This window comes from Pinus tabuliformis, chromosome 3_2 (assembly GCF_031772625.1).
Source record: "Pinus tabuliformis cultivar Carrire ecotype Pingquan chromosome 3_2, CPIR1, whole genome shotgun sequence".
Lineage (NCBI taxonomy): Eukaryota > Viridiplantae > Streptophyta > Pinopsida > Pinales > Pinaceae > Pinus > Pinus tabuliformis.
The window spans coordinates 1126173833-1126199968 of NC_142302.1; the positions used below are offsets into that span (position 1 = coordinate 1126173833).

General features: G+C 34.6%; 1 protein-coding gene across 2 annotated transcripts; it reads left to right on the forward strand.

The window, feature by feature from the left end:
- Positions 1-16543: 16543 nt before the first annotated feature.
- Positions 16544-22493, forward strand: LOC149184630 (auxin response factor 1-like). 2 transcript variants are annotated; one of them, XM_089417631.1, is made up of 14 exons: positions 16544-17024; positions 17287-17411; positions 17557-17652; positions 17819-17875; positions 17985-18140; positions 18237-18321; positions 18558-18648; positions 18766-18930; positions 19322-19441; positions 19582-19657; positions 19968-20124; positions 20212-21206; positions 21319-21509; positions 21637-22493. In XM_089417631.1, exons 1-14 carry the CDS (start codon positions 16958-16960, stop codon positions 21821-21823), a joined length of 2568 nt encoding a protein of 855 aa, XP_089273757.1. In that variant the 5' UTR covers positions 16544-16957; the 3' UTR covers positions 21824-22493. The 2 variants fall into 2 exon arrangements, with proteins under 2 accessions (XP_089273757.1, XP_089273758.1); XM_089417632.1 differs by having other exon boundaries at positions 17299-17411.
- Positions 22494-26136: the final 3643 nt, after the last annotated feature.

Genomic DNA, 26136 nt, shown 5'->3' on the forward strand with positions numbered 1-26136 from the left:
ATCCTAGTTTAGGGAAGGGAATTTTTTAATTAAATGAGGAGAAGTGAGAAGTATTCACACTTATACATGGAACAAGGATGAAGGTATGATGTCAAGATAGATCCAGTTAATTAAATAGAAGTTTATATATTAAAATGAGAAGTGATTACAACCAGTGAATGTTAATTTGGATGGAAGAAACTGAGTAAATAATGGAGTGATTTTTAAGTTATTTTTGAAATATATTGGTAAAGTAGAGCTGGCAAAGCTTTTTTAAAGAAGTATTGTATTAGGGAATTATGTATGGTTATATATATTTTATAAAAGAAAAATTGATTTTTATCGTAATATTTTGATTTTAATTTTATATTTTAGGTTTGTTTTTTTTTCAATTTAATTTAGATTTGGTTTTTAACTATAATATTATGTTTTTAATTTTGTATCATTTGTTTTTTATAATATTGGTTGGATTTTTATTTAGTTTTTAATCTGGATAATAATGTGAAAGAGGATGTTATCATATCAATCTAAAAACTATCAATCTAAAGTTAACATTTTTATTGACCAAGATTTTTATGTGGATATTTTCTTATAAACCATCTTAATATCACAAATGTTATGTAAGATTATTTACAACACACTGATTGAACAATGATGTTAACACCCACACATAAATTGGAGAAGAAGACTATTAATATGTAATAAATTCTTGATATAGAGATATGCTACTATTGGAGGATAGTTTGTAACAATACATAGATAACTACCATAAGCTAAAGAGAGTCCATGAGGCATGATACTAAAACCATCAATGATCTTAGTATTAGAGAGAGGGAGGATTCTATCACACCAACATGAGGGCTTACCCTCTGAAGGCAATTTTGAATTGGAAAAGATTTGGATGTCAAGAGTACCTTATAAACCATCTTCACATCATAGATATCATGTATGTGGGATTACTCACAACGCGCATACCCAATGTTGATGTTATTTCTCTTTCTCTCTCTCAGACACACAATTTAAAATAAAAGTATTAAAGTAGTTCTATGACCTCTTACATTTTTTTTCTAGAACCAAAATCTTTATATTGTAATGAGAAATACATACAAAATGGTTTAGCAGATCCGAAGATCTAACAGGCAGGTCCGAAGATCTGAATGAGCGTCATATAAGACAAAAACAGCGGGAATAAACTTACAATGCGGCTTGCATACAACAGATCGGAAATCTGGAAAACATCTCCGTTAAAAATCTGATGGAAAGATCGACCATATTGGCTTGACCAGTATGTGCAGAATGTGCATCTATGACAAAAACAGCAGGCCCCATGGGGAACGATCATCTGTCCGGGGAGAACAGAGCGGATACAGATTGCAAGACGAAATTTGCGGAGAGAGAGGAATCTTCAAAAATCAACCGATTTCGCCAACGCCATAAAGACCAGATGGTAATGGGGAGAATGGGGCGGAGGGATTTTTGACGCCCCCACCAGGCAAATGCTGCATCCACAGAGATGAAACATAGGTGATGAAAAGAGAAATAATTTGCAAGGACATACCAGATGTGCTGGGCAACAGAGCATTTGAAGAAGAGGTGAAAGTTTGTTTCCTCGTCCATTTTGCAGAGAGCACATCTGCTGGGACCATGCCAAGATCTCCGCCTCAAGGTGTCCCAGGTTAGATTCTTGTTGAAGAGGACCAACCAGGAGAACAAAATGACCTTGAGAGGGCAGCGAATCTTCCACCAGAAGACAGGGAAGCGTCGCGATGCTGGAGCACAAGCTGAAATGAGGTCTGCGTATATATCTTTTACAATAGCATGAGGAGCAGAGAAAGGGAGAGACCATGTAAGATGATCAGCTACATTGGAGCGCAGAAGACCACCCTGCCTGAGAGAGATTGAGAGGTCAGACCAGAGGGGGATGAGGTCGAGAGGGAGGTTGATATCTTCAGCGTCCCGGAGAACAGGCTGGGAGCCATCCCATTCCTTTATGATTTGATCCCATGTATATAAGCCCAATCTTCGAAGGAAAAAAAGAAGGGGAGGGGGAAGCTGCAAAGTTCCCTTGAAGCCAGCAAAGGAGTCTATGCCAATGAAGATCTTGCTGCCTGTGTGGATATTCCATTTGAGATTGCCGAGGAAGTATCGATGGACCCTCCGAAAACTTGACCAGATAGCAGAGCCTCTTTTGGAGCCAATGGATTCGAATCTGAACCAGTAATCAATTCCCCTGCCTTTAAGGTATTTCTGCCTGACAATGTCACTCCAAAGGCCGGATCCATAAACTCCCCTCCACAATGATTTGCAAATTAGAGCTGTGCCAAAAATTTTAATATTCAGAATACCCCATCCGTCATAGATTTTCGGCAGAGAGAGAGAGTCGAGCTTGGAAAGATGGAGTTTATAGCAATCGGCTTTCGCGCCCCAAATGAAGCAGGAGATGATTCTGTTTATAGAAGAAATTATGCATGGCGGGAGCAGGAAGAGATGACCCCAGAAAACGGATAGCTGAGTGAGAACAGATTTAACGAGAATCACTCTGCCTCCCAAGGAGAGAGTGCGGAGGCTCCAATCGGCTAGCTTCTTGTGGAAGCGGTCAACGATCCAGCGCCAGTCCTCCGATTTGTAGGAGCGGCACTTCAAGCTGAAGCCGAGATACTTTAATCCCTCTGAAAGCGGCCGATAAGTGATGTCGAAAATCTGTGCAATCTGGGAGGAAATGGAGTCATCGGCATCATTGTAATAAAGAAAAGTCTTTGCTTTGTTCATGGTCAATCCCGTTGCCCTGTGGAAGCGATCGAGGATGGACTTGAAGCAGGTCCAGGTGGACAGAGAGAGCATGGCAAAGATGAGGACGTCGTCCACGAAGAGGCTGTGAGACATCTTGATGTTCTTACAGATTTTTACAGGAGCAAAATGTTTCGAGGCCACCGCGCGATTTATATGGAGGCTCATGGCGTCGATTGCAAGAATAAAGAGGAGGGGTGACAAGGGGCAGCCTTGTCGAAGGCCCCGCTCAGCCTTGAAAAAATGTGAGGGCTGTCCATTGACCAGGATCGCATAGTTGACGTTTTCAATGCAGCCCATAATCCATCGAATAACATATAATAATGAGAAGCCAAAGATGCCCCACTAGTCATGATGATGAAACCACCAAAGATGTTAGCATTGAAGTGATTATAGTCACTATCAGAAGAGTGAACTCACATAGATGTCTGTGAGAAAATATGGGAAAAGTGGTATCCCTCAACATTTATGGTCAAGAAAAATGAGTTTGTTCTCCTTATTCTTCTAAACAATATTGAGTCCTTCCACACACATGGGTGCTAGAACAATATGTCTTGCTCATTGACATTTCAGAGATATTCGATCATAATTGCGATAATTATATTGACTCAATAAAGCCATTTCGAAACATGTTCAACTTTTCCTCTTTTTTATGATTTAGAGATTGAGAGTCATTAGAAAACCCATAAGAGGAGTAGTTCCCCATCTAGGAGCTAATTTAACATATTCCAAATTAAGTGACTTTAAGGATATTCCTATGTTGATTGATATTAGTTCATTTTAGTGCAATAAACCTATACCTCTACTATAACTTGATCTTTGGACCATATAAGAGATTCGAATCTAAATGTTTCTTTAAAAGTGAAATGATCCATGCATACCTTCTTACCTCTTTCAATAATAAGGAAATAAGATAGGATGCCTTAGATGAAACTTTGTGTGAGATATATAACAACTTCCATTTTAAATCATAATCACTATATTATTATTATTATCATTATCCACATAATGCATTTTATTGAGAAAGCCATCAAGTACTTCCCCTCAATTTGAGGATGGTTCCAAAATTTGTTGGATGTGGAGCCTAATTATCTTCCTAATTCAGAGACGTAAACCATGTATATTTGTGTCTCTCTTATTTTATTTATTACTATATTTATGTTTCGCAATATTATGTGTTTCATTGCTCCGTTAATTAATTTCTAACAAAATTATTACTAAAAGATTCAACCAAATCAAAATAAACAGAATTAAATACTAACTTGTATGACAACAAAAACTGGTACACCAACATAAAATGAGCACCGACTAAATGACCAAGCTTAATAAATAAACTTAATATAATGCTAAATTACCACCAACCCCAAAATGTAAAATACTAAAACCCTTCGCTAAGTCAAAATAAACGAAACAAAATATAAACGAGATAATACTTAAAAAAAAAACATAAACAAAACAAAATATGACTGACGTAATAAAATATCATACACACCCTTTACTAAACTAAAATTAAATGGCTTAGCATTAAAAAGTGTTGCCTCTAATCCTTTAAAAATAAATATAATAATGAATTCCCAACCCTATTTTCCCTACTTAAGCTTAAGGCAACGATGAAATTTATCATAATAAGGGGGAGGGGCTACTTGTGATAGCTTTCACCATGCCCCCTATGAAATTGAACAAGCAAATCCATATATTGATTTCATTCTGGATTTGAGATTCCATCAAGGATTCTAGCATGATTAGATTCTGCCATGATGGATAAAAAGAAAATTCTCAAGCAATTTGATCCACCCACTTATTCATCTCCATCTCTTTCCAAATTTGACATTCTAGTAGGAACCATGATCAAATTCTACCATAGTTAATAAAATAAAAAAATAGATTCCACCATAGTTAATAAAATAAAAAATTTGCAGTCATACTGGAGAGACTTAGACCATAGAATTTTTAATTCCCAATTCAGTTATCTTTTTGTATTAAAAAATTGTGCATAACGAAATAAAATTTGATACAAGCCAATTAACATGGGGAAGAAAGGTTATTCCAGACTTTATCCACGTGATTATGTGGGGGAATGTAGGGTAAATGAGTTGACTTTGTTTTATTATAATGAATAGTATAACTTCTTCTTTATTGACCAAATAATGTCCACATGACTCATTCTAACCTTACAATACTACCCTCGAGGTGTTACAAAATTGTAGAATATTGTGCACACCTAGCTAAAAGGGAATGTTAAAGAGTGAGCATGTTGCCCTTAGAGGATGAGGATGAGGTGGAAGTTGTCACGATGCTAGGTGACACAAGAGTATTCAGGGGGGCCCAATGATAGATAAATTGATGCATGGTTTGGAAGTTGTCTGGATGCAACCCTTTCTATGTATCACATTAAGCAAACATGTCTGGATCTGTAGTCCTCACCTAAATCCCTTTGATTCTTCTTGAATTGCAATTTTAATTCTCTTTTATGATAGTGATTTTTATTAAATAAAGCATTTATTAATTTAAATTAAAGTTTAATTGACCAATTTAATTGGTTGGTCAAATAGAGTGGTGATATTCTTTGTATTTTTTTATTTTTATAATGTTTTTTAAATAAAAATGATGTATTATTTTTTTTTGGGAAAAGGGATCATTATCATCCTATCTAAATAATAGATAAAGTTTTTAATCACTATTATTGATAATTTTCCAACTCAATGTTCGCTGGATAGCATTAAAAAATAAAGAAAGTTTTTATAATCTTCACAAATATAATTAATATAACATTAAAAATTAAAGTTTTTATAAATTTCTACCAATATAATTAATTATTATCAAGATTTTGGCCTTACTAATAAAGTTAGGTTGTGTTAAAATTATTTATTATAATTTCATATTTTGTGTTAAAATTATTTATTATAATTTTATATTTTTTTGGTTTTTTCTATATAAATGAAATCATTCTACACCCCAAGAGAGGGACACATTTAGGTTGTGTTAAAATTATTTATTATAATTTCATAATTTTTTTGGTTTTTTCTATATAAATGAAATCATTCTACACCCCAAGAGAAGGACACAGTTAATATAACAAATATCTATAACATTATTGTAAAATAAATTGTGAAATGAATAATTTTAAAAAATATTGAACTTATTTAAAATTAATAATAATTAATTAGTTTAAATCTACATTAAATTTAGTTTTAGTTTTATCAATTATTAGGAGGAATCAAATTTCTCGAGGTTTAAAATTTTTCTTCAGTTTTTATTCTTATGACTTCTTGCAAATGGCCTACAATGTTATGATCTTCAACAAGTTAAAAAAGATCCTTTAATATCATCATTTCTTCTTTATTGTGCCAAGAGGCGTTCTCTAGCCTAGTATGGAAGAGATTTTGTCCTATCATGTCCTATCTTGTCTTGTCTTATTTGTTATGTAAGCAAAAATAATAAAATATTAAAAATTAAAATTAAAATAACCATATGTTAAAAAAAATAACGTATTGACCCATGGTATTCACCTATGGTATTCATGTGGAATATAGCCTATTTAAAGGGGGAAAGCCTCTTTGAAGGGGGAAAGACCAGCGTAGATTCATCTTAACTTCAAAACTACAAAGTGTTAAGAGGGATAAAATCTCTTTTCACTCTATAAAAGGTTTGCACCTTAAGATATTCGATCCCTCTCAACGCTTGGTAGATCTAGAGTTAAGATGGATCTCAGTTAATAAGGGAATAAATCAAGCTCACCAATGCCTACATATCCTTGGGAGTATCTTAAGTATCATCACAATGAACTAGATGTAACAACTTTGTATTTTGAAGATTTTTTGATAATATAAATGCCTTTAATTAAAAAATAAAAAATAAAAATCCATGAGGGCCTAAGGGGTGATTCTTACATCCCATAGAACCCAACCGTCATTGTCATTCCAGATCCCACATCAATAGTCAAACAAGGTTACCTATGCTTTGGTGGTGGGTGACCTCTCCCAGATAGTAATAATATAGGGAATCAACATCCTCCTCTATCTCCTTTTCTAAACAATCGTCTATTCATAGTTTACTCCATTTAGCCTTGGATATTAAGGGAGCTAGATTTAGTAAACCTTAATTGAATAACACTATTTATATTCCATCTTCTAGAATCATTCTCCTGGTACATTTTTTTTCCCTAAATTTAATTATCAATATTAATACTCTTCATATTTTATATGAATTCAAGACTATATTTTACTTTTTACATTTAATTTTATAATATAAAAATAATTATATATTCCTAATTCATTAATCTATTTTTTAGTAATAATTTATTAAATAATAATAAAATTATTATTTTAATTTTATATTTTAAAACCCTAACCTTTTTCTATTAATAAATTCTAAATTCAAATCAATCCAAAAACAAAATTAAATACAAATCTTATTAAAAAAATCACATAATAAACATCCTTCATAAATATAACTCCAGCATTAAACAAATCTATCTCATTTTCAAAATACATTAATCATATCTACCTCCAAAATTCAGTTTCTATTTAAGTATAATGTGAGATTATTACATGATCAACACACAATCTCCTTCATAAATATAACTCCACCATTAAACAAATCTATCTCATTACTCAAAATACATTAATCATATCTACCTCCAAAATTCAGTTTCTATTTAAGTATAATATGAGATTATTACATGATCAACACACAATCAAAACGTGATGATGACCAAAATTCCCTAACCATTCATATTCCCTCGATTATAAATCGCAACTTTTAAAAATTTAAAAACAATCCTTAGAAATTTCCATAAATTTAAATTTAAGACAAAATGAAGTTCGTCTTATATAAATTCAAGACAAAAACGAGAAGTTCGTATTAGGTAAACGCCGTAGTCTAATGACAACACAACAATTTTGGTTTGAAAACAATGGGAAGTCAAAAAACGATTTAAATATTCTTATAATTAGATTTAAATGATTTTTACAACAATTTTGTTTAAAAATTAATGGAAATTTAAAAACGATTTAAATATTTTTATAATTAAATTTTTTAAATTATTTTTACTATAATTTTGCTTAAAAATAATGGAAATTCACAAAACTATTTAAATATTCTTATAATTGTAGCCTATAGACAAAGCCTATGTAAACAACCCTTGAGTATATTTCTAATAATTACTTCTTATTTTGCGCTTTAAAATAATAAATTTTATTTCAATGTTGCTAAATTAATTTAGTTAGGGGTTCTAATAATCACTTTTTTTAAAGAAATAATAAATTTATTTCCGTGTTGCTAAATTATCTTAGTTAGGGCTATTAACCAATAAAGGTTAATTTTTTAAAATAAATAATTATAATTTAATTTTTTAAAATAAATAATTATAATTTAATTTTAAAATTGTAATTAAATCAAAATCTCATAAATTTGCTTTTATAAAAAATATTCTAATTAATAAAAAAAACTTGTCTTACTATTAATTAATTTAAATTATTTTGATAATAAATTAAAGATTAGATTGGTGTGCTAAAAAAAAAAAAATTTCTCATAAATATGTTTTTATATTTTTTTAAATAAATTCTAGCAAAATATTAATAAAAAAAGATTTATAGTAGTATTATTATTATTTTTAATTAAAAAAGATGTAATATAATTTAGAGATGAAGTAACCTTTTTCATCAAAATCTATTGATACAATTTCAAACAAGATTGTGATTTTTTGTTCTTTAATGGAACTAACACCCTCAAAACCCCGAGACACCAAAATTCTATAGATTAAGTAACTTAAACTCCAGTTTTTAAAAATCTATGTTTGATTTTGGTTAAAATTAACTAAGGAAAAATGCCCTGAAATAGGCTATTTCGTCTATAAGTTAGTCTATGCCATTGAAAAATAAATTTTGTAATGGTATGACACATGTTTCATATCCCCAACTACATGGGTTCAAGTCTTGAGATACATATTGTAAGCTTGCCCTTGTGACATTATTATGAAATAGTTATTCAACTTAGTGAAATAGTGACAAATGTATGTATAGAGTTAGCATATAAAAAAAATTAAATAACTACACAAAACATTTAAATAGTGTCTCCTTATAAAAAAAATTGCACGTGAGGAAATTGGATCCCTCTCTGCTCATGTTAGATCCGTATTTAAAATGGATCTATGTTGGTAATATGTATATGAAGACAATTTAACAAATTGTATTGATTGCATAATAATTATAATCATCAATAAAACATTTTCAACTGAGCAAATTAAATAAAACTTAAAAATTAATTAATTAATAATTATGATTAATAATTAAACTAGCCTAGGTCCACCTTAACTCTAGAGCTACTAATCACCTAGAGGAATCAAATCTCTTGATATGTAAACCTTTTTTAGAGTGAAAAGAGATTTGATCCATGTCGATTTGATAGATATGTAGTTAAGAGAGATCTAGACTAGTTTAATTATTAATTATAATATAAATTAATAATCTTTCTTCTTAGGAATATGCATATGAATTGTGTCGAGAGACACTCTCCAACCCAGTATATGATAGATATTACAATGTAATGTAATGTCCTGTAAATATTTTGACTAAAAAAAAAAGAGCAATTAATAATTATAATTATCAATAAAATATTTTCACTTGGTCAAATTAAATAATAATAAAATAAAATTAAACAAAATTAATAATCATAATTAATAATTAAACCAGGCCAGATCCATCTTAACTTTGAATCTACCATGTGCCAAGAGGGATCACGTCTCTTGAGATACAAACCTCTTTTAAAGTGAAAAGATATTTGATCCCTCTCGATGCTTGATAGATCCAAAGTTAAGATAGATCTATGCTGGTACTTATAAAAACCCGAATATAAATGAATATGTAAAAATGAACTAAATGTAGATAAAACAAATTAAAATGTAAATGTCTTAGACAATATTTTGGTATAAATTATGAAAAAAAGAAGCAATGCCTAACTATTTTATTTGCTATGTGCTTATCTACAACGTTGTTTAACTATTCTATTTTTGAAGATTTTTTTTGCTAGAATTCTATAGATTTTTTTTTGTTAGAGCATGACTTTTTCTTATTTAAAATGCATTTTTGAACACATATCTGGATTAAATGCCCTGAAAAATCCTCAGGCCACTTGGATTGAGCAAAGTTCACAACTCAAACTTCTTATTCTAGTAAATCCCTACAAGATTTTGAGCAAAATTGCCGAAAATATGCCCAAGAAACTCCAAAATGTAGAATGATTAGACTGCGACCTTATCTACATATTGATATGTTTATGTTAGGATAATACTTAGCTATTGAAAGTAGTTAAAGTCATATCATTGTCGACAAGGTCATTGTTCATCTTCTTGATAGATTACGTGCCATTGTTGGCATGCACACACTAATGTGCATGTGACACTATAACTTGACATGCAGAATGTTAAGGTGTGTGAATGAGAGACCAAGAGTGAACTAGTTGAAAGATGATAATGTAAGAGATAATTATTTATTTTAATATAAAAAAACTATACATCAAATATCCACAACTACATCTAAATTAATATAAAAATAAAATAAATATATAAAAAACAAAAAATTAATTACTTTGTGACCTAACTAATTTTTTTTGAATTTTTTTTATGTCACTACAAATTTATTATTGTTAATTATAACCATTAAATCCATAACATGCATATCTATACCAAACAATTAACCTCAAAATCTTTTATAAATAAATAGTAAAACTTTATTATCAACATAATACCCAATAATAATTAGGTAGCCACATCGTATGAACTAAATGGGAAAAGGATGGAATAAAGGAGTAGAAAGGGGTCAATAGAAATTGATTTTGGCCATTGGAAGAATTTTGAAAATTTATGGTTTGAGATATTTTCAAAGGATATTTCAACAAAATCTTTTGAAACTTTATTGTTGTCTGTATTTTTGTCTGTGTCCATCTTGGTCTTTTGTGGATTAAGTCTATGGATTTTGTCATGTGAGTCACAGTAGAGAAAAAAGAGAAAGAAATGGATACCTAGAGAAAGATGACTTCATTGCCTCCAATATAGAGAACTTCACCTACTCATTCTGTGTTGTGATTTTTGGTCAATGTTATGGGTGAACACCTTGGAGTTGAAAAATGTCCTAAAAAGTTGAAAAGGGAATTATGAATGCAATGCAGATTCAAGACTACAACAAATTCACATAATTCACTGGAAGTTGTGAGAAAGATGGGTGTCAGGATATATACGCAACCCACTAAGTTGGACCTTTAGACAATTTTGTCCAAAGGTTGTGCCACTTGATGGGCACCCTCCAAGTACAAATCACCATCAACATCCCCACCCTAAACCCCAAAGCATGGACAAGATTTTCTAACAATTCCACCCACTCGTTTTCTAAACAAAAACTCTCCTTTTGGTTATGGTGGGGTCATTGTTCTTGATACGTGTTGCAATTTTTTGGTCCGATTGATTTACTTTTTGGAAACATAAGCTTCACTAAATGCACTTAGAATTGAACGTGACATGTACCATGGGGGTCATGGGGGTGGACCATAGCCTTGTGTTCACACTAACCTTAGGAACTATAAAGTCTACATAATCAAACTTTGGAAATAAAATCACCAAACTCCTTTAGGATTTTCAAGTAAATTAATATAAAGTGCACTTAAAATGAAACTTGGCAAGTGTCATTGCTACACCATAATCTTCCAGCGCAATCAAGAGTACAGTGAGGACAATTTGCGGTCCACAAATCTCTAGTCCTATTGGGCTCCCTCACTAGGCATGGGATAACATCAATCCCTTTACAAAGTGTTGCTGTAGGGATTTTGATGCAAAACTACCTATATTGCATTCGGAATCAAACTGGTGTGGACCACATCCGTTTATCTTAGTTAAGAGTATTATATTTACAGGGAAATTCTTTATCCCACTTAACATATCTCATGAAGCATAACATACTGTTAATTTGTTTTATGAGGACCAATAACTTTAAAACCTTTTGAGTGTTTTCAAGTAAAATTTTATATTGGAAATAGAAAAGAATAATGAGATAGTGGGGATATATATATAGATATTTTAATTGAGTAGGAATTACATTCCAAGTCAAAGATTTGTTTTATTTTTCATTTAGTATTGAGAATTTTGGACTTTTGAGTTAAAAAAAACCACTTTCATATAAATGAGATATAAAATATTTATAATAGTTAGAATTATAATGTTTTAACCTAGTGAAGAGCATAATTATTGAACTACAATGATGTAGTTTAATTGAATTATTTTAAAATACACAATATTATGCTATTTTTTTCACGACATATTGTTTTAGGGATAAAATTAAATATGAATTAACATAAGATTAAACATGGTGACTATAATTACTAAATAAAAAACACTACATAACTGCTAAATCGGAACACTCAAGCACAATTAAGAGTATGATTGTTAGATCATGATTTTCCAACCATTTAATTTAGTCTAAATCATATAACATAACCTTAATATCTTATAATAGGTTGCTTAGCTCAACCAAGTCACCTTAGGAAACATAACACAATGTCAATTTCTCGAGACATGTCGCTTTAGGCCTTTTAGTAAAAATATGTAGAATGTGTTTGTTTAGCATAATTAACTTACCTCATAATTAAACTTTGAAAATATAATTTCTAGACCAGAATAGAATGTTGACCTACCCTGGGAAGCCTAATATACATGACTACAATTTTTAGACCACAATAATCGTGCAAAATGCACTCATCATCTTCCCTCCTAATAAAACTTTCTAAACCTTTCTAGATACAATTATCAGATAATGACATAAAGTTAGCCTATCTTGGGAAGTAGTGTAACTTACGTGGCAAGTACAATTCATAAACCAAAATAAAATAAAATGACACTGACATAAGATTTTTAAATACAATGTAAGTTAAAGTTATCCAAAATAAATAATGTAAGATAACGTTGATCGAAAACAAAATAATTTTTGTGAGAATCAAAGTTGATCCAAAACTAAATAGTTTTCATGAGAATCTATGTGCTGGTATAGAGGAGATGTGTAATGTCCATGCATAACATTGAGGTGATATTAGAAATAAATTGATCCAATATAGTATTTTAAAACCAAATTAGTACTCAAATATGAATGGGTAATCTCAGTGCTTATACATACATACATATAACATTATTTCTACATCTAGAGAAATCGAAACACTCAAGCACAATTGTTAGATCATGATTTTCCAACCATTTAATTTACTCTAAATCATATAACATAACCCTAATATCTTTTAATAGGTTGCTTAGCTAAACCAAGTCACCTTAGGAAACATAACAAAATGTCAATTTCTCGAGACATGTCGCTTTAGGCCTTTTAGTAAAAATATGTAGAATGTGTTTGTTTAGCATAATTAACTTATGTCATAATTAAACTTTGAAAATATAATTTCTAGACCATAATAGAAGTTGACCTACCATGGGAAGCCTAATATACATGAATACAATTTTTAGACCACAATAATCATGCAAAATGCACTCATCGTCTTCCCTCATAATAAAACTTTCTAAACCTTTCTAGATACAATTATCAGATAATGACATAAAGTTAGCCTATCTTGGGAAGTAGTGTAACTTACGTGGCAAGTACAATTCATAAACCACAATAAAATAAAATGACACCGACATAAGATTTTTAAATACAATGTAAGTTAAAGTTATCCAAAATAAATAATGTAAGATAACGTTGATCGAAAACAAAATAATTTTTGTGAGAATCAAAGTTGATCCAAAACTAAATAGTTTTCATGAGAATCTATGTGCTGGCATAGAGGAGATGTGTAATGTCTATGCATAACATTGAGGTGATATTAGAAATAAATTGATTCAATATAGTATTTTAAAACCAAATTAGTACTCAAATATGAATGGGTAATCTCAGTGCTTATACATACATACATATAACATTATTTCTACATCTAGAGAAATTGATCACTGACCGAGGTCATTAAGGAGAGGTTCAGTTATCAAACCCAACTCCCTACAACCATACTAATTTTACCTATCCCTTTATTATGGAGAAAGATGATATGTTGATCTAATTCTATTATGTAATATGCATTAGCATCATTAGATGTTAACTAATATTGGGTGAAGAAATATCCTCCCCTAGTCCCCTTCTCTGACCATCTCTATCTCTACCCGAGTCGCTTATAACTAAGAATCATTATATTTTTCTACATTTGAGATGCAATATTATTGTCTCTCAAGCTAATTGTGACAACCTACAAGGCACACTTATTAATGCACTTGTAACTTGAACTTGGATCACATAATGAAACACCTCTTATTCGACCAAGTGTTAATAATTTATCATAGAATAACACTTAACTACTTTAGCTAAAAACCCACCTAATAAAAATACAAAACCTCTTAATATAATTAAATAACACTAGTATGAGCTAAAACATACCCACTTCTTAATAATATGGGAATTATCCATATATTACCTATTTGTTGGTACATTACAAGGGTGCAAAGAGGTATGGACACACAGGAGGTCAGGAGGTCGTTTAACTTTTAAATTGATTAATATGTATATTAAATAATTTTAATTTTATTCTAATTGAAGTGGATAATGTATGTGTTAAATTTCAAATTGTTGTAGTTTATTTTAGGAACTTTTCTTGTTACATTTTTTGGTTGAATTTGGTGGAATCACAAGTTTGAGTTCTCAATCCTCTATTATTAAGTGCCCCAAATATTTCAAGACAATGAATTCAAAAATACATTTTAAATAACAAAAAATCAAAATCTAACAAAAAAAATTGTTTCATTAAATTACAACCCAAAACCCCAAAAAGTATAACAATTATACGACACCTTTAAAGTTCACACTAAAATAAATTAGAACAATTATATGACACCTTTACAGTCCACACTAAAATAAATTAGAAGAAAATGAACACTTAACCATAAAGCATTAAATGTTATATATGCTTTAATTGAATAATATATGCGTTCAAAATTTACAGTGCATATTAAAAATAAAAATAAATGAAAAGAAAATAAACACTTAACTATAAAGCATTAAATGCTATACATGCTCTAACATATATCAAGGTACACAAAGCATGTAAAATATTAAATGCAATGCACTCAGATATGCAGAACATTTAATGGATAAACACTTACACATTCAAAGCGAATATTTAATATTCTATAGCTAGATACTTATTATTCTCTGTGAAAATCTATATTAAATTTTTTGAGAGCTTTTAAAAATATCTATATTGAGCTAAAAATAAAAATGATTTATAATTTTATTCATATTAAAATGTTTTCATTTTTTTTTTGAAATTTCACTTTTAAAAAAAAACCCGGAAAATGCAATGTATAGATGTGAACTAGATGTGATGAGTCAATCTGTATTGATAGATAGCGAGAAAATGCAATGTATAGATGTGAACTAGATGTGACGAGGCAATCTGTATTCGTAATGTATAGATGTAAACTAGATGTGATGAGTGAATCTGTATTCGTAATGTATAGATGTGAACTAGATGTGATGAGTCAATCTGTATTCGTAATGTATAGATGTGAAGTAGATGTGATCAGTCTGAGTTCGTAGATTGCACCAGAAAATGCAATGTATAGATGTGAACTAGCAGTGACTAATCAGAAAATGCAATGTATAGATGTGAACTAGCAGTGACTAATCAATCTGCATCCGTAAATAATACCAAAAATACAATATATAAATATGAACTAGATGTGATGAGTCAGTCTGCATTAGTAGATAACAGTCGATGATAACTGTATTTGCCGATAACAAATAACAGCGAGCCAATCATAGCTATCCACTGCTAATTTAACAACTAGATTATGTTAAGTTTTCAGACGGTATAAAACAGCTATCCACTGCTAATTTAACAACTAGATTATGTTAAGTTTTCAGACGGTATAAAACCAGATATAAGACTATGTTCTATTAAATTTAAGAAAAAAAGACGTTCGAATAAACTTTATTACAGGGTTTATTATCCCACGCACGCCCTGTAATAGAGAGCCCAAGCAAAGTTCCGATTAAGACGAGTGAAGCACAAAATGACAGGCAAGAATGGAAGGAGAGGGGCCCAGACACTCAAAATTGCTTTATGTTTCCCCAACGTTATCGGGGACAGCAAAAATCGAAATTTGATTCCACACACGCCAGATATCAGTTCTTGCCTTTTAATCCGCGGTAAATTTAACTGACAGTCTGCCGGAATTACATGGGCCAACAGCGCTGCCTGCCGCACGGTAGACATGCAGATTCTGCATTGACGCATTTATTAATCCAGACGGAAAATTGGAGATAACGGAAATAAAAATAATTAAAAAAAAGGGAGGATAAGTTTTTTATTTCCTGCCGGGAAATGATGGAAGCCGGTCAGGTCAGTCCAGTCCCGGCAGGCCGGCAGTCCGTCAGTTCGGCTCCCAAGGCGCCGTCGTCTAACGGCGCCGGCATCCAACAACGACGTTATACGGGCGAACATTAAATGCCAGCCGCCTTGCCTTACAGAACGCTGCCCGGCCGGCCTGCAGGGCGTTCACGCCCAAATTGCGCGCCGGATTTTGCCACAAAACCGGCCGAGATACTCGGTCGCCGGCAGGGAACGTATGGCTGAGTAACTCAACTCTACGTGTTGACTTGGTCGCTGAGTTAAGAGTTCAACTGCGGTTAACAGCACAGGAGATGGTTTTAATAGCAGGCGGGGGGATGCTTTCTTCTCTCTTCTTCTTGATCTTCTATTCCCTTCTTTCTTTGTCGTGGGAGTTAGAAAGAGGAAAGTTGAATTGTTGGGTCGGTTCTCAGGAATTTTCTAGGTGAACAGGTTGCGGTGGTGGTGGTGGTCGGGATTGTGGTGGTGGTGGGGGTCGTGGGTTCGAATTTGAGGAGGCACGTACGTGGTCTCATCCCGAAGAGTTTGGGGGGTTTTTCGTTGTGGAGTCGTGGAGGACGTGAAGTAGTGGGCGGCTTTGCTTGGTTTGGTTGGTTTTGCTTTTGGAGAGCAAGCGTTTCGCCAGTTTTATCTCAGATTTTGGCGCATTCTTGCCCCGAAATTCCAATTTCTATTCATCCGGACATAGATGGGTTAGTTCTCGACTTAGAGCATTAGCAAAATTTGTGGTCTTTAATTTTGGGAGAAAACCAGTCTGCAGCAGTGAATGGATTACACGGATAATTTCAGGTCACCCATGGCTAATTTTGTTGGGGGAGAACAGCAGCATATGGGTGAGTGTTTTGGGAGATCACTTGGTTTTGCTGTCTTTTAATTGTTCTTCTGCTGCTTCGAATCCCAACACACCCACTTGAGTTCTGGAGTTCTATCGAGTATCCAGACGATGTTCTCTAGTTTTCTCAAGTACCCAGATCATGTTTTCCAGTTTTATCAAGTAGTGACAAGATTTGTTAAATACCCAAATGGTCCATGGGGTTTCGGGTATAGTAAATCTAAGAACGATTGTGTTTTGTTTCTTCTTGTTGATCATGGCAGGATTCGATGCAGGTAACGATGCAGATCTTTATGAAGAGCTGTGGCATGCCTGTGCTGGTCCTCTGGTCACAGTCCCCCGCGTTGGGGAAAGAGTGTTCTACTTTCCCCAGGGGCACATGGAACAGGTATCTCTAGGCTACTGCTTGAAGGGTTTATCTTGATGGATGGCTTCTTTTTACAGTCTTGCCAGTGTATTGAGTGATTTTGGGGTGGGTAGGCGTTTTAGAATCGAAACATTCGAAGATTTAGAGTGGTTGGTTGAATTTGCAGGTTGAAGCATCAACAAACCAGGGTGCTGATCAGCAAATGCCCTTGTACAATCTAATGCCCAGGATCCTTTGTCGCGTCATCAATCTTCAGTTGAAGGTATGCTGATCTATGCTTTCACGCAGCCTTATTTTGACACCAGTAAATATGGCCTATATATGCATTTATAGTAACAAAAACCAGAAAAATTCCTTTAGGGGTTGCTATAACAGCTTTGAGGATGTTCGCCTTTTGAGCTTATGGCTTTATTTGGTGTTTATGGTAGGCTGAACAAGAGACGGACGAAGTGTATGCGCAGATTACTCTGCTCCCAGAAGCTGAGGTAGGATTTTTGATAACTGTGGTTGAAAATACATCGAATAACTAGATCTCGGGTGTAGTTTCATTTTTGAGGAGCAACGTTGAGCCTGATGATCTGTGTTTGATGGCAGCAAAATGAGACGTGCAGTGATGCGGGTCCTCCCTCTCTGTCAAAACCGAAGAAGAATGTGCATTCGTTCTGCAAGACTCTTACTGCTTCAGATACAAGCACTCACGGGGGCTTCTCCGTTCTCAGGAGGCATGCTGATGAGTGTCTTCCACCTCTGGTTTGTTGTTCTTGCTTGAGCCACTACTCCATAGTTTTCAATGAGGGTTTTTAGAAAATAGTGTTTATTTTACTTGTGTTTTCTTTTTATGTGCAGGACATGTCCCAGCAGCCCCCAACGCAGGAGTTGGTCGCCAAAGATCTTCATGGAACAGAATGGCGCTTCCGACATATCTTTCGAGGTGGGTGCGACTTTGTTGGTCGTTTGGTTTTCATTTATGTGTGTTTTTGAGTTTCCTAAGAGTCGTGAGGGTTTGCGGGGTTTTAATGCAACATCCATCCCTCCCTTTTGAGGGTTTGTTGAGTTAGAAGTTTTTTGATGTTAATTTGTGGAACCTTGATTTGGCGCTCTCTCTTCGACTCTCTTCAACATTCATGGAGACGATAGGTTACTAATGATAGGTGTTGGAAATGGCAGGTCAGCCTAGAAGGCACTTGTTAACAACAGGCTGGAGTGTCTTTGTTAGTGCAAAAAGACTAGTTGCAGGCGATGCATTTATTTTTCTGAGGTTGGTTATATAACCAATAATATCTTTGATACCCTTTATGTTAACAAATGTAAATTGATATTCGATCTCAGGTTGAATGCTTTAAATGAACTAACACCTGTATTTGATGATTTTCAGGGGTGAAAATTCAGAATTGCGGGTGGGGGTGAGGCGAGTTATGAGACAGCAAAGTAATATGCCATCATCAGTCATATCTAGTCACAGCATGCATTTAGGTGTCATTGCTACTGCATCTCATGCAGTTACAACTCGGACCATGTTTACTGTTTATTATAAACCAAGGTAGCGTATGTGGTTAAGGTTAAGACTGTTCGTTGCTATAGATGTTGTTATTTCAGGTCTTATTATGCTCTGTTTTATGGCAAAACAATCATTCCATACTTTTGCACTTAGTCTTTGTTGTGCAATACCTGCCGTTATTTCAGCTGGTCTTTGTATTATTTTCATTGTTCGATCACAAAACAGTCGTGGTCTGCACTCTTGTATGAACTTGTCTTGTCATGCAGTTACTGTTAAAGATCTGACTTGTATGCTACGATCTCCTATGTAAAGAACAATAGATGTCACCTCCCCCCTTGACCACCATGTGTATGTTTAAAAGAGAGGCATGTATTGTATTAAGCTGCTTTATTTTCAGGTCCTGATATCTATGCTCTTTATGTAATGAATGCAGGACAAGCCAATCAGAGTTCATTATTCCTTATGATAAATATATGGAGGCTGTGAATAGCAACCTTTCAGTTGGAATGAGATTTAAGATGAGGTTCGAGGGTGAGGAGGCCCCAGAAAGGAGGTATTATTATGTTTACAGTGGTATAAGAAATGCTAGTAGTCTAGTCCGATGAAAACCTACAACACTGACCTTCTAAGAACTACTAGTAGCCTGGAGAAAATGCCCAAATATTGACCTTGCAACCTTCTTGTGTTTTGCAGGTTTACTGGAACTATAATTGGAATAGGTGACATTGATCCTTCCAGATGGCCATCTTCAAAGTGGAGATCTCTGAAGGTACTTTTTTATGGCATCTTTTTGTTTTTTTTTAATGGATATAGAAAACATAGTATAGTTTTGGCAGATATGGCAAATACCAAGCAGCATGCAGTAAGCCAACCCTTTGGCCGTTCGTTGGATGGAAATAATATATTATCCAATGGACAGGATGAAAAAGTAGACTGGATGAGTAACTTGCTCCATGGTGTTTAATATTTACTTCGTAGTTTCTGGCAGTTATTTTGTCGTTTCTGGCACTTATTTACTGCATGGTTCTTAATGTTTACTTTGTGGTGTTTTCTGGCACTAATTGTATTGTCAATCACAGGTGCAATGGGATGAAACCTGTGCAATTCCACGACCAGATAGAGTTTCTCCTTGGGAAATAGAGCCGTTTGTGGCACCTCCTGCCCTAAACCCTCAGCCAGTACCTAGGAACAAGAGACCTCGAACACATGTGTTGCCTACATCCACAGACATGCTAGGTATACATTTGTATTGATTTTGTGATATGTTAGTTTATATTGATGAATGCACTGCACAACTATATCTCATGCCTGGTTGTTTCGTAGGTTCATGTAGAACCTCAGTTGACTCCACCACAGTGCTCCGGTATCCGCTGACACTGCAAGGTCAAGACATGAAAACGGGCGGAGACAGTGAGGTGGAAAGCATTCAAAAGCCTATCTTGTGGGGAGCAAAACTGAACGATGCTAAACTAGACTCTGGTGGTCTAGCCTCTCAAAAGCTACCAACAGGGTCCGAAAATTGGATGGTGATCCATAGGCTTGAACCTGCATTTTCAGATTCTTTTGGTGGTCTCCAAGGACATGGCGAAGGATCTCTAAGTCAGAATGCTGAAAATACTCGTCATGTTAATCTTCCCATGAAGATGTTTCAGGATCACGAGACTGGAGCATTGGATGCATCGACAATAAAACTACAGTTATCAAATGCATGGCCAATTCCTTTTTCCAGCAGCATGATGAATGAGTCAGATCTAAAACTTTCTGTTACTTCTCCCATGTCAACCCAGAGGCACTTTGGATCTCTAAGACATGTTGGGATGAATGGCTCTCCACGCTGTTCAAACCTTGCAGTGGGAGAATCTCCTGGAAGCTGGTTTATGTCTTATGTACCTCCTGAGATAGAGGGTTCAGAAGAACCAGCCTCAGGGAATGGAATTACGGTTGGAAAAATACAGTCCAGCAATCTGACAGATACATCACAGTCTAGCACCCCTACTTGGGAATTACCAAGAGATAAGAGAGTAGATTCTGTCAGTAATTACAAGTTGTTCGGTTTTCAGTTAATTGATAATATTACACCAGATGAAGTGACCCCAACGACAACCATGGGGTCTGTTGCCGTGGAGGATTTGCAGTTGTGTAATGCCCTGAGATCAAAGGAGGTTCATATTGCTGAGCCTGACCAGGTTTCAGATCCACCAAAGGCAATCAAATATGAGCCACCTGCAGTAAGCTGTGATCAGGAGAAACCTTTGCAAAAGCTATCAAAAGAAACTCAAGTCAAACAGCACGGCAACCCCACCAGGAGCTGTACTAAGGTATTTCTATGTTTGCACATATAGATTGCCAGTCCTTAACTAGTTGGATCCATTGGAATTCTATTTAGCCAGCCATACCTGATTGCTTGACACCACTTGTATTTTCACGCAGGTGCATAAGCAGGGAATAGCTCTTGGAAGGGCTGTTGACCTTACTAAGTTTGAAGGTTACGAGGAATTAATTTGTGAGCTTGAACGCATGTTCAACATTGAAGGGGAACTACGGAATCCTAGCAAAGGTTGGCAGGTTGTGTACACGGATAATGAAGGAGATATGATGCTTGTTGGTGATGATCCATGGCAGTGAGTGTTATAATAAAATCTGGTTTTTTTGTGTTTTATCTTTTGAGTATTTGATAATGTTTAATTGTTATTTGGTATGATGAGTGGTTTCTCATTTTCTAATGGAGGTTCTCTTGTATCAAAACAGGGAGTTCTGTAGCATTGTGCGCAAGATTTTCATCTATACTCGAGAAGAGGTTGAGAAAATGACTCCTCAAAAGCATGCCAAACTGCAAGGATGTTCAGATGAGCAACCAACAACCAGAGAAACATCGAAGCATTCTCTCTCCGAGCTTCAGGAATCAACTTTACCTGCAGCCAGTGTAGATGCTTGAAACCGTCGGCAGATTATCTTCAAGTTTTGCTATACTTGATTGATGATTTCCATGGAGTATGAAGGGCATATGATTTAACTAGCTTTTCGTCAGTGGCACTGACAGGACAATTAAAAGGCGTTTGTAAGAATGTATGTGGTGTGCTTGCCTGATCTTGACACCACTTGGCCTAAATGCGATTTTTTTTCTCAAGTGTTTCAGCCTTGTGATCTGGTCTGGTGCAAATAGTTTGTTGTGATAATGGTTATGCATGACTTTAAATAGAGGAATGTGTTCCAATACCAATTTTGGAGCTCACATTAGCAGCAATACCAACACCTATGATACTGATGTAGATGTTAGGAAAGCCTGTAATTTTTGAGAAAAATCCTTGAGCGTAGAGAGAAGATAATTGGGAAAGCATTGTACTTCTGTGTCGCTCTGAAATATACAGGCTTGGATGCTAAATGCCAGTCATCTTAAAGCAAGCAAGGGAACCTTAAAATGCTTCATCTGTAACAGTTAAAACAGGCCAGTGTAAAATACCGCCATCTATTTTCTCTATAGTAGTTGCCATTTTTATTTACCTCGAGGTAACATTGTTCCCTTGTGCCAAGTATGTGAGATAGGTGAGCATTTCAGCAAATTTAATGGTCAATGCTAACCGTCTGACACCAGAGGTTCTTGATTACGAGTGGTTGTATTATCCTCTCTATTTGTAAATAATGATGTCTAAATGCAATTGTGCTATCCTTTCCTACAATGTTCGAGAACAGAATGGACTTTTAACACCACATATTTCTACTAACACACAAGTCTTTTTTGTCAAGAGCGTGTTTTCAAGTATTCGTTGCATGCATGTCTATTTTGCACGGTAAGTCTTATGTTTCAGGAGTGTGTTATCAAGTACTTGGTTGCATGTGTACACAACGGTTTAATTTTTGCAACATACATAAATTGATCTTTTGCTTGTGGCAGCACTTCAAATGTTTTCTTGTTGAGTGACTTGAACATATTTTTTTTTTATAGATGGTTCCTTCTTCACCGAGATTTTGGTTTTTGTAGTTCATATTCACTGGTGGTGGAGGAAGTACAGGGATTTTGTAATAAAATACATGCTGAGCTTCTGAATGCTTTAGCTGCGACTTAGAATGATGGTCTTCAGATTTAGAGTTGTGCTAAGTTGCATAGAGACTATTAAACTTAAAAGTAAATCCCATTTGAGCTTAAAAGATGCACTGTGTAAATTTCATTGGTTTAGATCATTCACCTTTAAAAATCACTTAAACTAAAGTGGGGGCACTGCCAACTTCTACGCATTTTCTGAAATAGATGCAAAATAAAAAGAGAAATTTGGAGAATGGCCAACTTCTTAAAATGTTGCAAAACTAAACTGGGGGCACTGCCAACTTCTAAGCATTTTCTGAAATAGATGCAAAGTAAAAAGAGAAATTTGGAGAATGGCTACTTCTTAAAATGTTGCAAAACTAAACTGGGGGCACTGCCAACTTCTACGCATTTTCTGAAATAGATGCAAAATAAAAAGAGAAATTTGGAGAATGGCCAACTTCTTAAAATTTGCATGCAGGCTGTGTGGATGATCAAAGGCTTCAAGCTACATTTAATGACGATTTTTTTCAAATTATCGTGTAATTCTCCCCTCTGTAAATGGAATTGGTGCGATCTTTATCCTACAATGTACGAGACTGGATTGGCCTTGCAAACTTTATGATTCTACGTCCAGTTGTTTTTTGCGTGTGAAGTCCTATTTGTGCGTTTTTCCAGGTATTTGGTTTGCCTATAGGGTACTCAACGGCTTAATTTTTGCGACATTTAGAAATTGTTCCGTGCTCCGCAGCATTTGGAATGTTCCTTGTGAATGAGACTAGAACTTAATTTAATAATTGGTCCATCTTTACTGCGGGTCTGTTTTCTGCAATGGCGAGTATGAGATCAGTTGTTCATATTCACTACATGCTTCAGTAGCAACTACGGATTTTATTGGAATGCATGTTGAGTTTTTAATGTTTTGATGGTCTTTATTTATAGTGATAAATTTCTTGGAGATCACGGAACTTGCTAAATACATCTTTCTGATGAGCTCAAGAGATGCACTGAACAATTCATTTGCCTTTTAAAATCATGCAAGTTATATGGGGACGTTACCAACTTTTTAACATTGACACAAATACGGAGAATACTGACTGTCTGCAAGGTGCCTCTGCGGGCTGTGGATAGTAGCTGCATTCAATGATTGGTATAGTGTTTTGTAGCATGCGTAACTGGTTAGCGGTGTGAAGCCATTTCAAATGTCTTGTGAAGGAGGTAACAGGAAAATAAAATCTCATTTACGAAGGCTTAAATTTTGCTCACATCTTTAAAGTTGAGGCCATGAACACTATCACTTGATCATATTGCAAAAAATGGTCAATTTTAATTGTGGGCGTTTTCTGCAATGAAGTTTGAGATAGGTACAAGGTTCACATGTTCACTGATGTTCAAGTAGCACCTAGGGCTATATTGCAAAAAGCTGATACACTGAGCTTCTGAATGCTTAAAGACGAGTGGTGGCTTCTGGAATTTTTAGAGGTAAATTGCATAGAGACTAGAATTTGTCATTAAAATTTTATTTGAGTTGAATAGGAGAACCGAACAAATTTCACTGGTTGTAGATGATTCACCCCTTTACATCACTTGAAGAATGTGGGGGCGTTGCTACTTATAGGAAAGCCTATTACGGATAACGGGAAAACAAGAGGACAGTTTTGGAGAATGCCCACGATCTGAAATGTACATGTTTTTAGTATTTTTCCCAGAAAATTCTTCCAATATATAATTACCGCTCAAATTCTTCCCAGAGGTAGCGCTTGTATATGAAATGTGTATACCAGCTTTTCTTCTTCAGGCCATCCACCACTAGTTATGGCAACTGACAGCGTAATGGAAATGGTCCATACAGAGAATAGGTGTCTGATCTGAAATGTGAGCTGTGTAAAGCTTTGAAGAGAAGGGCAAAGGATTGTGCAAGTTTTGGGTTTCGCTGTTTTGTCTGATTGTTCTGATAACATTGCAGGCTTTGAACGGGATGTTTAACTCGAGCCCATTGTTTTAGGGTTCCACTGACTTGTCTGATTGATCTGATATTTCGCAGGCTTTGAACGGGATGTTTAACTCGAGCCCATTGTTCTAGGGTTCCACTGATTTGACCGCGGAGCTCTCTCTCTCTCTATATATATATATACTTGTTCGGAAACACCAAATCAAGCTCAATCCTTGTTTATGGACTTTAGATTGGAGAGGATGGTATTGTGTGATTGATCTGAACCAAATTGGGTTATTAAATGACCAATAAAATATACCATGGATCATTGCCAATTGGCTGAGGGACCTGAACGGCCAGGGAATGAGGTGTACCTGCCAGAAATCATTCTGGATTTGGAGAATTTTCGTCACGTTACATGACAAGACCTTTTTAATTTTTGGGAACAATAGGATCTGTGTGGTGGTCACTGGCTTGTCATGTGCATTGCATTTGATTGATTGATAGAATCAGTGTTGGGAGCTCACATGATTCACAAGATCTTGAAAGTACAAGGGTATGGCAAAAAGAGGTATATGGTGTTGTTTTGTACAAACATGCAGGACAAAATTTGTTGTTGTATAAATAAATGTAAAGTACAAATGTAATATCACACATTAAATTTAGATACATGCCAAGTGTGTTTTGTCTTTTGACCGTTCTGGTATTTGTTAATAAACCCAACTGTCCAGAGGCAAGTAGGCATGGGCCTAGGCCTAGCTACCGGGGAAAAAGTATATCAGTTTTAACTATTTTCATGTCACCCACTTCAAATTACATCGAGATACGAGTCTGTAGCTTTCGTTTTAGTTTCTTACAGCAATCGAGTAGTGGAGAGGCATGGCATCCTGGAAGATTGATGATAATAAAATATAAAAATATATATTTTGTACTGTTTGCCTGTTGTTGGCACATGGCCAAACCATTCACGTTCATCCTACCGACATTTGATGAGTTAGGTGTTGCTTTTTCCTTCTTTCTGTATTTTATTTGGGTTGTAAATTTTTTGTAACAGGCAGATCGTAAATTTTCTGTTCATGCAACCGGCCAGGCTGCATTTATGCACTAAATGATTAGTTTAAATGGGAGAGTTGGTATGACATCCATTCCACTGGTAAATGCTGACTTTTAATGCTTGGGCTCAAAGGGACCAAATATATTTTTATTGTTCATTTACCGATGTTGGACTTTTATCGTTGAAAACCCCATGGATAGATTTATTGAAATGTAAGTGTTCACAGCGACACGGACTCGA

Bases quoted from the DNA above. Each gene is read 5' to 3' on its own strand.
- LOC149184630 (XM_089417631.1), top strand. From the start codon at position 16,958: ATGGATTACACGGATAATTTCAGGTCACCCATGGCTAATTTTGTTGGG. The intron at 17,025-17,286 runs GTGAGTGTTTTG...TGATCATGGCAG, and splicing joins GGGAGAACAGCAGCATATGG to GATTCGATGCAGGTAACGAT. The intron at 17,876-17,984 runs GTAGGATTTTTG...GTTTGATGGCAG, and splicing joins CTCTGCTCCCAGAAGCTGAG to CAAAATGAGACGTGCAGTGA.